The following is a 21877-nucleotide window of genomic DNA, read 5'->3' on the forward strand; positions in this document are numbered from 1 at the left end:
TTGAGGATAAAGACAGATTACAGACAATGATCTGTCATCATAAAAGCTCACATTTGAGCACTATGTACTCAGGTTAACAAATGAACTGCTTGTTCATTAAAACAAATGATTTAAACAAAGTTGAAAGACAAATTTAACTTTAATAATATTGAAAACACACAATATTCTGTACCAGTTTAAGTTGACCACGCTAATCAAGTGTATACAAAGAAGTTAATGGAATGTAAAGCAGTGATAGCCACCACTTTTTCAAATGTGACTTCAAATAAATCGTCTAAATAGGAAAAAGACTGAATATTGTGGTTTTCATGACAAATGCATTCCAGTCACACACTTTTTTTAGAGCAAAACATGCATATTGTGCTAGATATACCATGTTTATTTCCCGTTTTTATTCTACAAAAAACACATTCCGTGTTTCTTATTAAAAACTTACTCATCTTGCAGTCCTCTGTCGCAGGAACAAACCAGGTAATATGCATGTATTACTCCACATAATCTTGGTACCATCACCTCTAACACGTCAAGGTCATGACCATCTACGGACAGCTGTTTTTTCCGTCTGTTAAACCGGCCAGATCTGTCTGTACAAACATTTAATTGAAGTCTCTCTGACTGTTTCCCCTGAGTTGTGCCATTATCTACAAAAAATATTGATTATACGTATTTTTGACAGGTTACTTATCAGTATATATAGTATTATATCACCCAAAATGCTTGGTTAAGATTACATAGCACACAGTGCTTTTACAAATGGCCATATAACCTGTAAAAATTTGACTTGAACAAAAATAAATTTAAAAATCTGCAGCAGCTATGTCTATGAAAATAGAAATGTGTCTGAAAAACATAAAATCATAACCAAACCAATATGGGTGAACTTTCAAGTGATTACCTTTTGCAGTTGTTGGGATAGACCTTGCACACAAAACTTAAACCAGAAAATTTCAATCATACATTAAAGTAACATAACTAAAAAATTTTTCCCTTAATCACAGTACTTCAGTAGTTAGAATTTCATATATTTTTATGCCTGATGAAGAGTATTATACATGTATTACTCGAAACTAGTAGCCAATAAAATCTTGAAACTTGACCTGGTGTTGTATGTGTGTTCATCACCTTTATTATTTTAGAAAATTTCAATGTTACGAAAGGGGCAAGGGCTAGGGGCAAGGGCAGTGAATACAGTTAAAATCCATGCTTGTTATATGTCTTAACCTTTACCACCTTAAAACCAATTATCACTTACAGGGAAATTTTAGAATACCTATTGACTAAATAGCAAACAGTGCAGACAAAGATCAGACAGCATTGATGTACTGGTTGATCACGGTCTTTACTGGTCACATGGGTAGAATCATGGGCTGCCATCAGGCCAAGGTACAATTATGATCTTCAAGACAGATGTATCCTTATTTCTGTGGGTAATGAACAAACAGCCCAACACCAGATGAGACTTCACAATGATATCTATAATGTAAACAAAGATTTCAACAAACACTTTTTTACCTTGAGCATTACTTTCAGCATGTTCAACAGTTTCATCCTTAGGTTTGGAACCATTCCTCGTAAGCTCAGAGAGAACATCATCTTGGGTACCAGCCCATGTCTGTTGAGAGACAGCGTGTAAATCTGGTGGTGCTGAATTGGTATTACGTTGATAGCCATCATTGCTGATATTTGAACACTCAACTTCTTCTCTTACTATGCTTAACCATTCCTCCATTAGTTGCCATAGCAACTCCAGAGGCTATTTTTGGTAGAATATAAAAAGTAGAACTTAAATACTGCTTCCTATTTTTTTTATTATTTCATATCAATAAATGATTCATATCTACACACAATAATCTAAAATTCATTTTCAGATGCTCTAGTCCTTGATTAATTGTTACTTTCCCTTTTGATTTATTAACTCTTCATGTGAGAAAGATATATTCCTAGCTATTTGAAGGCTAATGATTCTATCTTGGAAAACTGTATCTACTTTATTGGTAGAAGTAGACCTCAGGTAGAGGAACTAGCCCCGTGACTAAAGGAATTTCATTGTAACTCACTAAGATGCTTTTCAAAAACTGTTACCTTTTCAAAGCAGACCTGCCTTTCAAAATAAAATATACACTATTAACAATTGTTTACACAACTGATTTGAAAGGCCAACATCACAGAGCTTGGTCAGACTGCTGTAATGTGCAAGTAAAACTGGCTCTTTAACTGGCGACTTAATTAGGTAAGTTATTATGTCCTTAAGCTTTCAAAGAGTTAAAGAAGTGTAGATTTGTAAATTAATAAAAATACACCCAACTGTAACAATTTCTGTCTAATTGTAAGTGTGTGAATGTTAATACCTGGAAGGTTTTCTGTAGGAGATTTTCTGAGTGATCAGCATTGTTGTGTGTAACCATAACGGCATATAGCTGTGTAAGTATCTTTACACATCTTAAAAGGCATATGACCTGATTCTCAGCATCAGATGACACACTGCAATAAAAAAAAAGTACAGAAATTTGTTTCAAATGTAGGCACTGTGTAAATAAAGTTAATAAACTTCTGAATTTCCTAAATGACATTGTCCAACTTTCAGTTATGAAACAATCCATTACAGTTTTTGGAATATCACAATGAAAACTTAACTTGATTAACCAACAGTTTTAGAGCCTTGTGAGACTGGAAGAATGTGCAGACTGGCCTGGCTCTATATTGGGGGCTAAATACAGCTTTTGTAGATACCACTTAATAAGTATAGTCAGTTTAATATATGTAACATCTAACATATACAGTGTTTATTTTCATGTTTTTATAATGGCCAAGGCATTTAAATTTAAAAATTGTAGTACAAAGCCAATGAAACTTAAACAATACACAAACAAACTGCTGGTGAAAAACTCTCTAATTTTCTTTTAAACTTTAATGAATCAACTGGATCTTTTAACAATAATTGCAACTTAAAAACCCTATATTTAGAAGATATTCACACACATAAAAGAAGACATACGAACAGATTTACCTTAAGACACTGTGTCCAATGTTTGTTGCATCATGTGCCAGGGTTGAGAAAATTTTAACTGCCATATTAAGATCATTATGAACACATAAATATCTCAGCACTTTCAAAATCTGTAATAAAATATAATATTGCAAAATCATTTTTAATTGTGGAGAACTAATTTTTGTGGTTTTTATTGATAGGTCAATCCACAAATTTAAGACCCAGCGAAACTTCCTTTTGTCTGCTGTAAGATTATTTTGCATCCCGTTATTTATCTTTTGGAAAAAAAAATGTTCGTGAATTTCACAACCCACAAAAATGTTATTTGTGACAAAACAACGAAATGTCATGCCCACAAAATAAAGTGAATTTACAGTTTATTGTTGAGATCAATGAGATCTGCTATATTAAACTGTAGTTATATGACAAATTGCAGGAGTGTAACTTAAAGCATTGAGTAACAAGAGGGCTCCAGATCACTCATCTGAGAACCCTTTCAAGAGAACTTAGTTTCAATAATGCAGAAGCAGGTCACTGGGTCATATGAGATATACAGATTTTATTTTAAGAATCATTACTGTGAGGTATGCTAAAAATATAACTGGTTGTTTGGGTGACGATGTTGTTAAAGCAAATCTGGATAAAATAGGCACAATAAACCATTAACAACAGACATCAAGTGATCACAAATGATGAGTGTAAAAGAATAATCTTTGCTATAAATTAATGTACAAATTATATTTGTACCCTAAATGACTCTGACCCTAAACATTTATTACAGTGTAAGTTTTACGTACGATATAACTTTACATTTTTTTACTTTTTCAGACCCATAATTCAAACAAAATTTTGCAGATACATTAATGTTAGTTTGATGTTTAACCAAATCTGTCCTACCACTCACAAGGCTTAGTGACAGTAACAGAAATAGAGTCATATCAAGGACATCGTCCATTCTAAGTCACCCACTGATATACCAGTGTTATCCTGCTTTGCAGCAGACGACAGTTAAATGTCAGATTTCAGCACATTGACATGTAAGCTAGCCTAGCTCTCGGCAACCTTTACCAAGAAAGGTAATGTCCATTTTTACTGTTGAAAAAGAAAGAAAACAAATTTTAATTATTACCATAGTTTCATCAATAATTTTATTAGTCACCATGCTCATGAGATGAGGGAACAGATTTGGCCAGTGTCGTATCAGAATATCACAAGTCTCGCTGTAACCTCCCTGAAATATAAACATTTTAAAATCTTTAAATATGAAATCATAAAGCTGATAAGGTGCTGATTGTAATTATTAAAACATTTTGTTTGATATATAAACAATTTTTAAACATTTATCCTTAAATTACTTTATTATGTAAGGTTTAAAATCACATCAACACTGCATATAACAACTTCAGCTTTTAGTGGTAAAGAAAGAACTCAGATATATAAAAGCACTTTAGAAACAGAGAGTGGTGAAGAAAGAGTTATGAAAGTAAACATCCGTATGTTACAGCTTAACTCAACACAAAGTTCTACTTATGTTACAGCTTACCTCAACCAAAGTTCTACTTGTATCACAGCTTAACTCAACCAAAGTTCTACTTGTGTTACAGCTTACCTCAACCAAAGTTCTACTTGTGTTACAGCTTACCTCAACCAAAGTTCTACTTGTATCACGGCTTAACTTAACACAAAGTTCTACTTGTGTTACAACTTACCTCAACCAAAGTTCTACTTGTGTGACAGCTTACTTAACACAAAGTTCTACTTGTGTTACAGCTTACCTCAACCAAAGTTCTACTTGTGTCACAGCTTAACTTAACACAAAGTTCTACTTGTGTTACAACTTACCTCAACCAAAGTTCTACTTGTGTGACAGCTTACTTAACACAAAGTTCTACTTGTGTAACAGCTTACCTCAACACAAAGTTCTAGTGGTGTTTTTGTATATGTACGATCACTGCCTCCCTGACGACTTCCAACATTGTCCAATGTCTCGTAGCTTACTGGTGTACTAACTGTAGAAATCTTTGCTCCTTTCATCAACAAAAAATTTGCTAAATCATGCTGACCATTACTGTAAAAAATGCCCAGTAAAATTATATCCTCAAAAAAAATGCCCAGTAAAATTATATCCCCTAAAAACTAGCTAAAAAACTGTAGTACAATGAAACAAATAGGTAATCAGTATATTATTACAATTCAATTCATACCAAAAATGTATAATTGGGAAATTATCAACTAAGACTAATTGTTAAAATACACTATTTCTTAAAGATAAATTTTGAACACAAGATTCAAATCTTGCAACAATATGCTGATATTTCTCTTTCCTTATGGTTTAGTTTAACATCAACATTTACATGGCCACATTGTGGAAAGAACTCAGAATGCCTCTCCCTATATCATTTTAGGAACAAATGGGCAACTGAGTAGAATCACTGAACTTTTGTTCCTTTTGCTGTCTCACATGAAAGAATCATTAGTTTCATGTGGACTTTGAACCGAAAATGATGAAGGACAGGTGAATCTCCTTTTAAATGAACATATCACTGATTTTTAATTAAGAATGATTGAAACAGCCTTAATTTTAAGGTAATAAAATTATCAAAATAAAGAATGCTACTACAGCTTTGGTAAAATCTCTTATACATTTTGTTTGTATTTCCAAATGAATCTATAGCAATACAGAATGACAAGGCTTTATAGATTGTGCTTTCTAAGTTATTGTACCTGCAAGCAAAATGTAATGGTGTCCATCCAAAATTATTTGGTCTATTTACATCGGCTCTATGATCTAGAAGACAAAGTACAGTCTGAAAGAAAGATAATAAGTTACACATTGGTCATGTTTATATGTCTATATGATTAAAATAATGCTTATTGTCAGTGTTTATGAAAAAAAAAATTATATTCAAAAATTAAAATGAATTTATGGGCGTGCTACTTCAAACATTACACTATTGCTATATGTCGTAATTTCAGAAACCAGCAGGCACCTGAGTAGAACCATCAACCTAAGCTAGCTGGATAGTATCCTCATTAAAGTGACAATGTTTTGCTTTGGTGAAGTAAAAACTTACAGATTTGTGGCCATTCTGACAAGCCACATGTAAGGCAGTCTGACCTTGAGCATCCTGAAATAATGAAATTCATAATTAAATTACTGAATTAAATGATCAAACAGAAATGTTGATAGATAAGAATGGACTGGAATGTTTTTTCTAATTAAAGTACAAGTGCTGGATCAACACTTATAAACTTGTCAGGTATTAGTAGGATTATGATTTTGTAGTGTTTGAATTACAGTTTAACTATACATAAAGTTCAAAGATATAACTATTCAAGTGCCATAAAGATTTGGTCAAATGAGAGACCTGTAGAATTTTTTCATTTGATGCAATCTGACTGCCAACAGTCAATTTAAAAGATGTGGAAGCTGTACATTGAGGTTTTTTGACATGAAGGGAATGGCAATATTTTTTCAAGCCTTGTGTACTATTTGATGTTAGCCTGGACTTATAACTTGTGTGCAAAATTTCAATTCATTCACTTACTCCATTTTCCTAGAATATTCAGTTTCATTGTGCAAAATGACACAACAAGAGCTGTCGGTAGGACAGCAACGCTCGACTATTCTAGTGCTTGATAGTAAAAAATAATGCTTGATACAGTTACCTACTCCTGTTTACAGGTTGGGGTCATGATGGTGAACAAGTGTGCAAAGTTTCAAAGCCATATGTCAATGGACTTTGAAAATATTTGAACTATTACAAAAACTTTAACGTAAATTCTAAGTCGAAAAAGGGGCATAATTCTGTCAAAATGCTTGATAGAGTTACCTCCTCCTGTCTACAGGTTGGGGTCATGATGGTGAACAAGTGTGCAAAGTTTCAAAGCCATATGTCTATGGACTTTGAAAATATTTGAACTATTACAAAAACTTTAACATAAATTCTAAGTCGAAAAAGGGGCATAATTCTGTCAAAATGCTTGATAGAGTTACCTTTTCCTGTCTACAGGTTGGGGTCATGATGGTGAACAAGTGTGCAAAGTTTCAAAGCCATATGTCAATGGACTTTGAAAATATTTGAACTATTACAAAAACTTTAACATAAGTGGTTACGCGGACGCCGACGCGGACGCCGACGCTCGGGTGACTGCAATAGCTCTACTTATTCTTATCGAATAGTCGAGCTAAAAATGAATGGCATTGAAACTCTTTTCACCAAAACTTAGCTCAGAAGCATACAAAAATCAAGTTTATATTTAACTCTGAATACATAGGTGTATAATCTTAAGCATATTGTTTCCACTTTAAATGTCCCAGTTGATCTATGAAATATTTGTATTTTACGTGGATTAAATGTACTTATACTTTTTGTACAAGTCATGTGTTAATGTCAAATTCTGCTGTAATTCTCAAACAAGAGGGCCATAATGGCCCTGAAGTCGCTCACCTGTATATAGGCCCCCGAAGCGGGGCCAGTTTTAACCCCAGGGCTTTTATTTGAACAAACTTGGTAGACACCCATTAGAAGATGTTTCATGCTAAACATCTAAGGTCTAGCTCGTTGGGTTTTTTAAAAGAAGATTTTTTCAAGTTTTTTTCTTTACACATATAGTTAAAAACAAGTTTTGACCCCAGGGCTTTTATTTGAACAATCTTTGTAGACACTTACTATAAATTGTCTCATGCTTAATATCTTAACTCTAGCTATTCGGGTTTTTTCAAAGAAGATTTTTAAGTTTTTGCTATACACATATAAGGAAATCAATGTCCCCCGGGGCTGGCCAATTTTGACCCCAGGGCTTTTATTTGAACAAACTTTGTAGAAACTCACTAGAAGATGCTTCGTGCTTAATATTTAAACTCTAGCTATTTGTTTTTTTTTTTCAAAAAAGATTTTTTAAGTTTTTGCTATACACATATAAGGAAAATCAATGACCCCCTGGACGGGGCCAATTTTGACCCCAGGGCTCTTATTTGACATCCATTAGAACATGTTTCATGCTAAATATCTTAGCTCTAGCTCTTTGGGTTCTTTAAAAGAAGATTTTTATGCATATAGGGAAAATCAATGACCCCCTGGGGCGGGGCCAATTTTGACCCCAGGGCTTTTATTTGAACAAACTTAGAAGACACCCATTAGAAGATGTTTCATGCTAAATATCTTAGCTCTATCTCTTTGGGTTCTTTAAAAGAAGATTTTTTAAGTTTTTACTATATGCATACAGGGAAAATCAATGACCCCCTGGGGCGGGGCCAATTTTGACCCCAGGGCTTTTATTTAAACAAACTTGGTAGACACTCACTAGAAGATGTTTCATGCCAAATATCTAAGCTCTAGCTCTTTGGGTTTTTTAGAAGAAGATATTTAAAGTTTTTTTCTTTTGGTTGCCATGGCAACCAGTTCCGCATGGAAGTAAATTCTTTGAACAATTTTCAAAGGTGACCACCAAAGGAACATTCCTGTGAAGTTTGGATGAAATTGGCTTAGTGGTTTATGAGGAGATGTCATTTAAAGTAAAAATTTACGGAGGACGGACGGACGCCGGACGAAAAGCGATCACAAAAGCTCACCCTGTCACTTTGTGACAGGTGAGCTAAAAAAAAGTTCAGTTTTCATTGAAATCTATAGTAATCAATATATAAATCACAAGTTTACTTACCCCAATATCCACATCATTGATGTACTGAAATACATCCTTAAGTAGTTCAGTTCTTCCATTTACAGCTAACCAGTGAAGCTGAAAGTTTATATGACATTCTCTTAAATAATGCTTCAATGTTATTTACAGATTTATAGAATTATCTGAGGTGTCATACTATGTTAGGGAATTGATTCTTTGGATTAGCAGTCTAGAACACTGTCTATATTTGTACTTTAAGCTGGAATATATATGAGCCGCATCACGACAATGTTGGATGCGCAGGCTGGTCTGGATCCATGCTGGTCGCAAACGCACTATGTTGGTTTTGTCGTGATGCGGCTCATAAAATTATGCCTTTACATATTTCTGTTACATAGTTATATGCTCAAAAAGTATTTTAAGATATAATTAATCTGAAAGTATAACTGAAGCATACCACTGTAAGACCCTCATTACTGGTAATCCTGACATCAGCAGCATGCTCCAACAGGCTGACAACACATTTCTTTTGTCTGCAAGTAAATATTCATTTATAAGTCTGACACATATGGACCTTTCCAGTGTTTACAGTTTTATGTCAGTTGATTGACTGGCTATCCAATTGCTACTCTGGGATAATGCATAGTCATTGGTTGACCTGGTTTAGACAAAAGAAAACATGGTTTGGGTGGTGATACTGTTCGTGAGCAGTTGACCTAGCCATGAATAGAAAAGGTAGTGGCTAAAATTTTAACAGGCCCATTATCCGTTAAGTCACAAACAGAAACATATATTTTTCTGAAAATTTTCTGCCTTGAATATTTTGCTTATTCAGTTTATCATTTCAAAAAGAGAATCTTAATGGTTAGAACTAGTCTAGATGTGCAATGAAAAGCTCAATTTTGCATACGGAATACACTTTTCTAGCAGAGTAAATCATGAATTTCTCCTGCAAATAAGCTTTTAAAGATCTTTCGTATACATCATACATTAGAGTATGTTTCGGTTATAGTTGCCGACTAAGAACCATGTGATCCTAAATGTCCTGGGTCCGAATCCTGAAAGGGACTTTGGACAAAACTATCCATCTTAAGTTTACATGAAGTTGGTGGTACTGCTTAAATGCCATCATGTGTCTGAAAGTAATAATGCACAATAAACATATTAAAAGATTGAATAAGATCTAAAATATGATGCAATCAATTGAATCTTTTGTCGGTACAATTGACTTCCTTTGTTCTAAATCAATACCACAACCTTGTTGGACTAGCTTAACAGTGTGTCATTTAATTACAGCAATGAGAATATATATTTATTCAATGTAACACAAACCCATTCCTGGCCGCTAAATGTAGTGGTGTACAGCCAGACACGTCTCTTACATTCACATCAGCTCCTTTCTTTATCAATAAGTTCAAACACTCGGAAGATCCGCAACTGTTTGCAAAGTAAAAAAGAAACAACTTTATTGTTTTAATCAAAAGAACTCCATCATTCAAATACCATTTCAACAGATATTGATAAATAAGTCATGACGCTATAATGAGCATAAGTATAAAATCTTTTAGTCTTTCTGACCTTTTACTTGACGCCAGTAAATTGCATAGTTTTATGCAAAGGGACTATATACAAAATACAGGCTGAAGAGACAAGGAAGAACTAGAACTGTGTCCAAAGGACACGGATGCCCCCACTGACAACATATATATGGTATATAGTGAAAAAATTAACAAAATGCCATAATTCTGTTAAATTTGGTTGCAGCAAAAATTCATTCCTTTACTACCATCTACACATTAAGGTTGTTCATCTCTGGAAGTTAAAGCAAAATCTGCCATCTGGTTTAAGAGGAGTTGCGTTCACAAAATTTCTATATGGTATATAGTGAAAAAATCAACAAAGGGCCATAATTCTATTAAATTTGGTCGCAGCGAAAATTCCTTCCTTTACTACCATCTACACATTAAGGTTGTTCATCTCTGGAAGTTTAAGCAAAATCTGCCATCCGGTTTAAGAGGAGTTGCGTTCACAAAATTTCTATATGGTATATAGTGAAAAAAAATCAACAAAGGGCCATAAATCTGTTAAATTTGGTCGCAGCAAAACTTCCCTCCTTTACTACCATCTACACATTAAGGTTGTTCATCCCTGGAAGTTTAAGCAAAATCTGCCATCCGGTTTAAGAGGAGTTGCGTTCACAAAATTTCTACATAGTATATAGTGAAATATCAACAAAGGGCCATAATTCTGTTAAATTTGGTTGCAGCAAAAATTCCTTCCTTTACTACCATCTACACATTAAGGTTGTTCATCCCTGAAAGTTTAAGCAAAATCTGCCATCCGGTTTAAGAGGAGTTGCGTTCACAAAATTTCTACATAGTATATAGTGAAAAAAATCAACAAAGGGCCATAATTCTGTTAAATTTGGTTGCAGCGAAAATTCCTTCCTTTACTACCATCTACACATTAAGGTTGTTCATCCCTGAAAGTTTAAGCAAAATCTGCCATCCGATTTAAGAGGAGTTGCGTTCACAAGATTTCGGGACGTACAGACAGACGTACGGACGGACAGACGTACGGACGGACGGACAAGTGCAACGCTATATGCTCCCACTCTGTGGGGGCATAAAAATTTATTCTAACTGTACAATGCGATCCCGGGCAAAAAATTTACTATACTTTCTGGAGCTACACTAGGTCATGTTAAACATCAAATATGTTATAATTAAGCCTACACAAGACTTGTTGATTCTAACAAGAAGATATTCAAAGGGTTTTTCTATGCGATCTTTATAAGCAAAAAGTCTGGAGTGGTGCTAAGTTCCACACAATGACAAAGGTTTATATAAATTCAATAAAGATCTACAAAGTTACACGTCAGCTATTCCAGCAGTTTAAAAGAAAATCATTGCAGTTTCTTAAACAATCATTCTTTTATTATAAATCTGAATTAAACTTGTATATACATGTAATATTAAATAATTAGAATAAAAAATAATTACATACTTAGCTGATATATGCAGTAATGTTCTCTGAGCTCGGCCACATTTATAGTTGACATCATATTTTGAACTAGCCAGTAACTCTGACAATGACCTGCAATATTGAACAAAAACAACTGCTTAGAACACATCTCAAACAAACTGAGAGAAAGAAGGTATGCCATAAGACGCATGTTTCTTTTCAAAGACTTTACAGTTGCTTCAATTCCACACCAATTTATACCATGTGATTTTAAAAACAGGCAAAAACAATAATCACTGTAACTGATTTTCATAAAAAATCTACCAGAACAATTTAAAAGTGCAAAAGAATTTGAAATTGTCAAGTATTTCAGTTGAATATGCAGTATGCACTCATTTTTATTTGATCCCTCCTATGAATTCAAATCATTTCATGTCCGAAAAAGAGGCCATAAAAGCTCAGAAACATGCAACTGTGCCAAATAATTAACCCTTATAATCTGTTGGAACCAAAAGTGATCAGCATTTGCCACCAGAATAGAGCAAGGTCAGCCTCCATGTCCATGAACTCTTGTCAGACTCAATACACTTGACAGACCAGCTATAAAATTTCCATCTTGATATCCCAAAAATTGATAATGAATAATTCCAAAAATGGGAGCTGGACAAGTTAAATTAAGAAATTCAGCAGATATTGATTAAACAACATGAAATTTGATGGCACTTGAAATTCTTACAATTTAATAAAGAAAATTTAAAAGCTGATTCCAGCAATAAAGACTCTTTTACATAAGTTGTTTCTATTTTTATTTTTTATAAAATTTCACCTGTAAAAAAGTGTTGAATCTGTTGAATGGAATACACGTAGTCCATTTTTGAAAATACAAAAGCCAAAATTTGTTCACAGAAGTAATTTTACTATAATTAATAAACCTCCATGTGTAATGGTTATAGTTGGTGACCAAAGATCACTAGCCTCTCACTGGATTCTGTCATGTAAAGAAGCTATCCAGCTAGCTTACAGAAGTTTAGTGGTTTTATTCAGCAACAGTGTGCAGAGAGATCTGGTGGGCCGGCCACCCTGAGGTATTCTTCCACCTGTAAAGCTAGAAAGTTGCTAAAATACAGACCTTTACAGTGTCAGTGTCAACCAACAACAACAAAAAAGAGAAAGCAAACAAAATTTATTCTGTTAGTAAAAAATTCAAAAATAACTATACTTATGCTGATTTCCAATGACCATGGGCATCAACACATAGAAAGCTGCTTTTTCATCTAAAATAACAAGTAACAGTTTCAGTATAAGACATTTATCCTATATTATTATAATTATATTTCTTTAACAATTGCCCAGAAGCAAAAATATCTCAAAGCGACGTCATATTTATAGGACTAACTAGTAGATCTATATGTAGATTTAGACACTGTTATACAATTTTCCGTCAGCGCCAATTTTTTCGTCCTTTTATCAGAGATGAGCAAGAAATGTGCCCAAAAATCATACATTAAAATTTATGTGTGACATACTGTATCATTTACTTTACCACTGTATACTAACTAGATCTAATTACAATGTAGATCTCTACCTTCAGGAAGTTCTACTGTCCTTCCACTTCTTAGACTTTTTACTAGTCTCTGAATAAATGACATCATAGGCGTTCTACTCCAAAATAAAATAAATACATTGAATTAGTAAATCTTATCGTTTTTCACCTTCCTTTCCATCATAACTATTTTTAAATTAGAGACTCTATTTTGTTTACTTCCTACTTCAACAAATGAAATGTGAACGAAATGTATTTGATATCAAACATCAATCTTTCTTCAAATTATAAGTCAGCCATCTAACGGATATACAATAGTATAAATATGTGTCCACATATGTTTGATAAATATGTCTTCAAACATCTGAATCTCTAAAAATAAAATAAAATAAAGTTAATTAAACTTATTCCGTCCACAGCATTTTCTGTTGGTAAAACACCACTAAATATTAATACCGGGGGACCAGTCCCATGGATCCCTGCAGTACGCAGTCGTCCCGCTTTTATTCGACAGTGTTTGTGAGGCAGTTTTTGTGGCTGCAGACAGAGTGAAGTTTGTTTCGGGTTCTGCTTTAGAGTTACGCTGGGTATCAGACTATACAGCGGTGTGCAAACGGCACATCTTGGCTATTATACGAAAAGTCCAAGAAGATGCAATAGTTTAATTTTAGTACGGAAGAGTTACTTCCCTTTAAAAGAAATCCTCCATTATTTCTGTGAAAAGACGACTGCAATTTCCCATAATAGTCTTTATCTAAAACGATATGTAATATCACAGAGCTTTATTTTCTGCATTTTAATTCTCTGGTAATATTTGTAAAAGCCAATAGTATCGAAGAAGATAGATATATATTGTATCTAACTGTGGAAACAAGACACTTCATCCCCAAACAAAATCAATAAGACACTTTACCCACTCATCCAATATCCAGTACCGTCCAAGAATAGACTCAATCAAACCGAGCCTGCAACATTTTCAGTTTTGCCGTGTTGGGCTTTTTAGGGATTTTATTTTCTCTATTTTAGAACATTACCCATGCAGTCTATGCAAAAGTCAATTTTTTTTCAGGCCACACTGGGACATACGATAAGTATATCGTATATCCCAGGGCCACAAGGACCGAGACCCTAAGGTTTATTTCCGGCCCGGATGATATTTTTCCGGCCCAGACATTTCAAGCATTATTTTATAATAACTTGGTTGAATGTAAAAATGATTGTCTTTCTTAAAATTAGTGAGACCATCAATATAGAAACATAAGAAGATGCTGACCAATTGAAATAACTTAAGCAGGGTTCTCAAAGAGAAGTCCTTGGACTCCCAAGCACAGAAACGTAGGAGCACAGAGCACGTTGAATATGTTAAGCCATCTTTGCTGCACTTATGCAGTTGACTAATATGATGTATATTAGCAGAGTAAGCTAGGGGTTGGAGAGTCGGAGTTTGAACAGAGAAAAAGCTTATTCAGGAAAATGGTAGTATGTCCCAAATGGAATACACTGTACCATAAAAGTGATTGAAAAGATTTGAAATATAATTTCAAAAACCCTACATCATCAGACCATTATGCTGTTTTCTTCCAGATTCACTCCACACATGCACCCCCCTCGCATAAAAAAATATTCATTGTATTAGACAAACACATACTGGTAAATACCTCCATCTCAACTAATGTGAACAATATCTTTAGTAATTTCATTTCTTAAACTACATTTAAGCGTTATTACACACATTTTAACAAAACAAAGTTTCCTTTTGGTTACGATTTTTTTTTTTTTTTAATTATAAAAAACGGCATCGCGAAAATATGTGACTGATAATTTGTCTGTTTCCTGCAGAAACATTCACAATTCTACTTGTTGTTGATTTTGATTATATTAGATTAAATATTTTTTTATTATTTTAAGATTGTTACTCATCGGCTATTTCAACAGGCATCATAAAACAAAATTTTCAAATCTGTAATTTACGGCAAAATTTACCCTTGTTGATGAAACTTTTTGAAGACAGAGTTGACTGGTATTTAATTGACAGGCACAAAATAGATCTTAAGGTTGGTCAATATCTTCTTGAATAAATTCTTTGCATCACCGGGAACTTGTTATCAATCAGGTCATTGATATTTTTAACTTTTTGAAATTTTATTCGGACATGAGGACTGAAGGAAAGGAATTTTTCTCGGACCGCATGATTTTTATTCAGCCAGGACCGAGGACCGACGGACTTTGGCACAGACTGCCCATGTGTTATGTAATTGTAAGGCTTGGGTATCAGTAACACAGTGCATAATGTTTAAAATTTTCATAAATTTGCAGGGATCATTTCTGGCCAGAATTATTATTGAGAGAATTTCTCTTGTTCGGCCAATTTTAAGAAGTAAGTAAAGATTTTCTATACATATTTCAATATTCCATAATGGGCAAGTTGAATATGTGGATTATTCAAAGTTATAGCAAAAAGCCTTAGACATTATATTTTCATTAGATATCTATAAACAATGCAACATTAAAACACAGAGTGTATGTTCTGTTTGATACAATTGCAGTATTTCTGAAGAAACTTATACATTTTCTTTTGTAAAATCAGCTATTAATCAGTCTAGTAAGTTATATATTACACAGTTTTCAACAATACTACACAAATTTTTACCACCTTATAAGTACAGTGTAAAAACATTTTCAATCACACAGAAAACTGTACATTTTTTTTCCATGATGAAATAACATCTGTTTCTATGCCATTTTGTCAGTTTCAATGATCAAACTTTCATGTGATGTGCTGATCAAGGGAAGTTTAAGGTGTTTGATATATGTACAGGACCAATTAAGATTTAAAATTTCTCATTTACATGAGGCTTTTTAATGATTATGAGTATTTGAACATGATATTGTAAAGTGTAAAGCAGGAACATTATTACTGTTAATACTTTACATTTGAATTACTGGTGTTCAGCCTAAATGAGACTATCCAGGTGTTTTTTTTACAATCAAGTTGAATACATGTGAACTCTCCCATTTAAGCAGGATACTCCCACTTTGTGCAGCCATATTTTCAAAGATTTTTCTTAAAATAAGGGGTATTTTCACAAATTAAAGAAGTCTCCCTATTTTTGATGTCAAAACTTCCTTCTTTGTTTTTTGCAAATTCTAAAATCTCCCTCTCTTTGAAGAAAAATCTCCCACTTGATCAATAAAAAAAAGTTCACATGTATGAAGTTGTTTATTCACTCTGAATCTTTTGGTTTCTACAATTGGTTTCTACAATTAGATGGTTTATACAATTGGATGGTTTAAATAATCAGGTGATCTAGACAATTTGTTTGTTGATGCAATTTAGTCAGATGGTTTTTTCTTATACAGTTGTGTCTTTTTGACATCTGGTGATTTATGCAATCAGGTGGTTTCTGTAGTCTGATGGTGACCAAAATTGCCATGGGTGGTTTTTACAAAAGTTGGTTTCTACAATCAGATATTTTAGAGGATTTCTACAATCATATGGTTTCTGCTGTCAGGTGGTTTCTTTTGTCAAGTGTTTTCTGCAGTCAGATAGTTTCTTAAGTCAGGCAGTTGCTTTAAACAAGTTAAATTTTAGGCTAGTTGTTAAGTTCAGTCAGGTGTATTTGTTTGTTTGTTTAATTGGGTTTTATGTCACACCAACAAAGTATAGGTCATATGGCAGTGTTCAAGCTCTACTGGTGGAGGAAGACCTCAGACGCCCTTCCATGCACTATTTCAGGCACAAACTGGCACCCGAGTAGAACCACTGATGTCCCGTAAGCTAGCTGAATCACCAGCGTTCCGTGAGCTAGCTGAATATCTTCCTCACATGAAAGAATCAAAAGTCCCTGTTGGGATTCGAAACCACAGTGGTGAGAGGCATGTCGTTTAAAGTCAACAACCTTAACCACTTGGCCACTCAGTCAGGTGTATAAGGCATCTATTTCATCAATCAGTAAGCTCATGAAATCTGTGTTTAAATCTATAGTCAGATGATTTTTAATGCCAGGTAGTTCCTATAGCCAGTTTTTCTTTTCTTTTGTTGTATTTTTATACACATTTTCTTCAGTTAAGTTTTCTAGAAGTGCTGCATCTTCTACAGCTACATCTTCTACAGCTGCATCTTCTACAGCTGCATCTTCTCAATCTGCCTGCCTGTATTTCTCTTGTCAGGTTGACTATATTCCATCAGATAGTCAACTTTGTTTATGTATCCCAACTTTCAGGTGGTCTCTGCAATCAGGTGGTCACTTCAACATCAGTTCTTCTAACCAGGTATTTTCATTCAGATGACTGCTGACTGCTTTAATCAGGTAGCCTTTATTGAGAAGTAATTGATTAAGTTAGATGATTTGCAATGAATTGAAATAACAAGTGTTGGTGCTACTTTATAATAATGAACATAACAGCGGCTTAACTATTCAATACTACACTTTTCAAGTATTCCATAGAGCAAGACAAAAACCATTTATTAAGAAATATCGACTAGTTGTAATATTGATCCTAGTATCTTTCAGTCAGCTAAATAACAGAGTGAGATAGAGAGAGAGAATAGCTATATACAGAGAGAGGAAGGGTGATATTGATTGGTAATGTTCAGTGCTGCCATAAAGAGACCTATTTTTTCAGATGGTCAATGATTATTGGTGATGGGTTGTAGTTTCTTTAAGAAGCAGAAACATGTGATGTTGATTTTTGGAGAAATCTTGCCAAGTGTTGTCTGTCTATTAGATCGATATAGTTTCTTCCAGATTTGCTAGAAATTGCAATGTTCAATACACAAAGATCGATGGTTGAATTGCAAGATGACAATTTAAGCATCAGTCTACAAAAAGACTGTTTAAGATGGTTAAAGCTGTAATTAAGTTATATACAGGATATTCATTTTAATGTTAACAAAAGAAAATGAAATCTCTGTTATGGAATCATAAAATGATGTTACTTTGGGGTCAAGTGGAGGTTATTTGCTATCAACTATTATTCTTTCATTTAATCAGTTTTAATGAAATGACTTTGCTAATGTCATCAGCAGTTTAACAGTGTCATTAATAAAATGTAATGTGCATTTGAAGCCATTCTACCACTTTCATTTATGTGACCTTGAAGCCAATTTACCATGCAATTTATAAGCTGCTGTTACCTTACAGTTGTAATTACGTGCTCATGAAAACATTTTACTATTGTTACTAGATGTGTTCTTGAAACCTCTATACTATTGTTATTTTATGCCCTTGAAACCACTCTACTATTGTCATAATATGCCCTTGAAACTGTTTTTCAGCTTTATATGCCCTTTAAACTGATTTTCATCATTATATGCCTTTGAAACTGCATTTCATCATTATATGCCTTTGAAACTGCTCTTCATCATTATATGCCCTTGAAACTGCTCTTCATCATTATATGCCCTTGAAACTGCTCTTCATCATTATATGCCCTTAAAACTGCATTTCATCATTATATGCCCTTGAAACTGCTCTTCATCATTATATGCCCTTAAAACTGCTTTCATCATTATATGCCTTTGAAACTCCTCTTCATCATTATATGCCCTTGAAACTCCTCTTTATCATTTTATGCCCTTGAAACTGCTCTTCATCATTATATGCCTTTGAAACTCCTCTTCATCATTATATGCCCTTAAAACTGCTCTTCATCATTATATTAATGCCCTTGAAACTGTTCTTCATCAGTATATGCCCTTGAAACTGCTCTTCATCATTATATGCCCTTGAAACTGTTCTTTGTCATTATATGGCCTTGAAACTGCTCTTCTATTTTCATTTTATGCCTTTGAAACTGCACTGTTGTTATCATTGCATGTCCTTGAAACCACTCTACTATTGTCAGTATATGCTTTTGAAACTGCTGTACAAATTTTGTTTATGTGTCATTTGTATGCCCATTCTTGTTTACAATGTTTTGTAGGTCTGTTAGTCTGATATTTATACATTATATTAAGAAATGAAGAATAATTGAAGAACATTGAAATTATCATAATCTACCATACCAGATTTTAATATGGATTCTTAAGATTTATAATAATGTGCATAATATACTGTGGGCAAATTAAAGATATTCAAACAGATACATTAGTTACAGTGAATATGAGAAAGATATGGAAAGTGAATTTCTGTTTGACTGCATCCACTCAATAAAGGAATGATAAGATTCAATTATTGTCTCAGGACGAATTTACCTCATCTTGGGCAAATTGTTTGTATTGATTATGCCAGTTATCAAATCTATATTTGGCAAAAGCCTGGCATTAAGTGTGGAGAAATGGCAGCATGCTCATTAATTCCAATAAATATAAAAGACGTCCGTGGTGTTTAGGAGAGAAAATGGAAGGAATAATTGAGAATAGCTTGATATAACTTGAAAGTGTTCAATTTATTAACTTATTTAATTCATATGATATTTAGAACAAGCAGTGTTTGTAAAAAAAAACATAAATGCCCATTCCCATATCTGGTGATTAGGAAAGTTATCAAGAGGTTTCCTTAATATTGAAAATTTGACCTTAAAGGTCAAAGACTTTTAGGTGTCAAGGCTGTATTATCTAATATTATCTAAATAAAATGTCTATACGGTAAGTATGTTGTGCCCAAGTATAAAGGGTCATACATATAAGAATAAAGATTTAATGGCCAAAGGTTTAAGATTTCTGCAGAGAGAGACAGAAATAGATAGACAGACAGACAGACAGACAGACAGGCAAACAAACAGAAAATATTACACTCAATGAATATGGAGGCATTAAAAGCATACACAGTGAAAAAGCTTACAACATTTGAGAGACTTTTATGTTAGTCTCCCATTCATTATGCATTTGAGATTTGCCAGACTAAATGTCAATTTTCCATATATAGAACTTGAAAAGACAGTCTGGTGTTACCTCATGTTCATGATGTATGATTCTAATTTACTTAAATCTTACTCCTTGGTCTGTGTTACAAGCACCTAAAACTTTGTCCTGTACCAAGTAGATTTTCTGTAATTCACTTGACCAAAATGCAGGTCACTTTTCTTATTTCTTACATGTGATATTTTGAAAAATGAGAAGACTGATTTGAAAACTATTATGATCCACGCTTCATCGTTGTTGTTGTTGTTGTTTTGCAGAAACTTTACTGTAGCCCATTATTCAAACATTTTAAAAGTTATTAACATGAAGCTTGGAATACTTGCTTACATTTTTGCTAAACTTTCCATTAAAAAAAATATTGTAATTTATAATGTTTATATGCCATTCCTCTACATTCAAATATGGTGTGTCTGCAGTGAAATTTCTCAGTGAAATTATCAAATATATCCACTGTTACGTTTACATGTAAGTTATATACTGAATAGTTATATACTGAATAGTATATGATGAATATTCATGTTATGCTTCAGATGACTGCAAATGTCTTGTAAGGAAATTGAAAGCTGTAACTCTTCCAGATTTCTGCTGCATAAAAATTTGGACTGAATCCAGAAAAGGAATATGTGAGTACAAAATGTGTATCCACTTCCTGCCACACTTGCCACCCCAATAGATGAAATATTATGTCTGTAATCAAAGGTGTAGACAGAAAGTTGATATATAATAAAAAAAGAAGACTTTTTATTATCAATAAATATTTTCACCACAAAAAGATTTAAGAGAAACTAAAAAAATTTCTGCCTTGAATTTGGTTTGTATGTAATACATTTTTTATTTATAAAAAAAATATCTAGATTTTTCCTTTTAGGTCAATGCATTGCTGGACAATTATAGTATTTTTTACAAAAAGTTTATGTTCCAAGTCAATCAATACTTTTTGTACATTTATGCCCTTTTTTAGAATGTTATTTGCTTGTCTGTTTCGAAGAAAAAGTCAAGCTATTATAATCTCTGTTGCGTTGTCATCATGCAAAAACTTTTTGTAGACCATTACTTAAACAATTTTAAAGATATCAGTATGAAACTTGGAATATTTACTTATCATGACAAGGTGCAGTTGTAAGACAAGGGGCATAATTCTAAAGCTATATTTTTGTGTGCCTTTTTTAACTTTCCTAAATTTTCATCAAAGTGGTTATTTTAACAGATGAGCCATAACACAATATGTGATGCTCTTGTTTAGAATGTTTATTGTTTGTATGTAATGGAATAATATAATATGTGAATAATTTATTGTGTAGTACACTTTTTTTGTTCACTTTGCCATGATCATTTTTTGTTTGTATTCTTCCTATCTTTATAAATGTATAGCAGTGTACTCAGTATCCAGTAACTTATTCTATTTAAGTCAAGCTATGTTACCATAAATAGTTACTACAGTTACGTCAATGAAAGCTGTAAACATGTATGGTACATTTCATGTATAATATCCTGCAAGGAGATAGTCGGTACATGATATATAATAGTAAAATAAAATACCGTATTAGCTATATATATTAAGAATCAATATTTAAAAAGAAGATTTAAATTTTAAATGCTTTTACAATTTTTTACTTACTTTATATTATATCTGCTCACTAAAAAACCTTACAACCATACATTCATTATATTTGTTAATGAAAAAGAAACTCTTTGGTCCATACGCCAAAGAAAAAAGTTCTGGTTTCATTCTCCCTATATTTTCTCATCTTGTATAACCTTAGGTCCATACTTTAAATTTTGCCCACCAAAAACAGCTTAATGTCCATGTTATATAATTTCTCAGCAAAAACAACTTTAGGTCCATTATACTTACTTTATATTTGTTGTCCACCAAAAGTCCACCAAAAGT

At 33.2% G+C, this 21877-nt stretch overlaps 2 protein-coding genes across 2 annotated transcripts in view; one reads left to right on the forward strand and one right to left on the reverse strand.

The window, feature by feature from the left end:
* Positions 1-13563, reverse strand: part of LOC132751752 (E3 ubiquitin-protein ligase HACE1-like) — a 30851-nt gene extending 17288 nt beyond the window's left edge. The window contains exons 1-14 of the mRNA XM_060741985.1: positions 13164-13563; positions 12798-12852; positions 11621-11710; positions 9947-10051; positions 9072-9147; positions 8654-8731; positions 6064-6117; positions 5714-5796; positions 4898-5057; positions 4119-4220; positions 3008-3117; positions 2349-2481; positions 1513-1753; positions 437-641 (exon numbers count right to left, since the gene is read on the reverse strand). Of these exons, the coding sequence (XP_060597968.1) occupies positions 437-641; positions 1513-1753; positions 2349-2481; positions 3008-3117; positions 4119-4220; positions 4898-5057; positions 5714-5796; positions 6064-6117; positions 8654-8731; positions 9072-9147; positions 9947-10051; positions 11621-11710; positions 12798-12852; positions 13164-13230 (1559 nt within the window). The 5' untranslated portion in view covers positions 13231-13563. The remainder of the gene's footprint in view (positions 1-436; positions 642-1512; positions 1754-2348; positions 2482-3007; positions 3118-4118; positions 4221-4897; positions 5058-5713; positions 5797-6063; positions 6118-8653; positions 8732-9071; positions 9148-9946; positions 10052-11620; positions 11711-12797; positions 12853-13163) is intronic.
* Positions 13564-20591: 7028 nt separating this feature from the next.
* LOC132751753 (synaptotagmin-1-like) overlaps positions 20592-21877 on the forward strand; it is a 57086-nt gene continuing 55800 nt past the window's right edge. Inside the window, exon 1 of the mRNA XM_060741990.1 lies at positions 20592-20609. The gene's annotated coding sequence lies outside the window, so the exon portion shown is untranslated. The remainder of the gene's footprint in view (positions 20610-21877) is intronic.

Source organism: Ruditapes philippinarum, unplaced genomic scaffold (assembly GCF_026571515.1).
Source record: "Ruditapes philippinarum isolate M1 unplaced genomic scaffold, ASM2657151v2 ctg76_1_1_1_1, whole genome shotgun sequence".
NCBI classification, from domain to species: domain Eukaryota; kingdom Metazoa; phylum Mollusca; class Bivalvia; order Venerida; family Veneridae; genus Ruditapes; species Ruditapes philippinarum.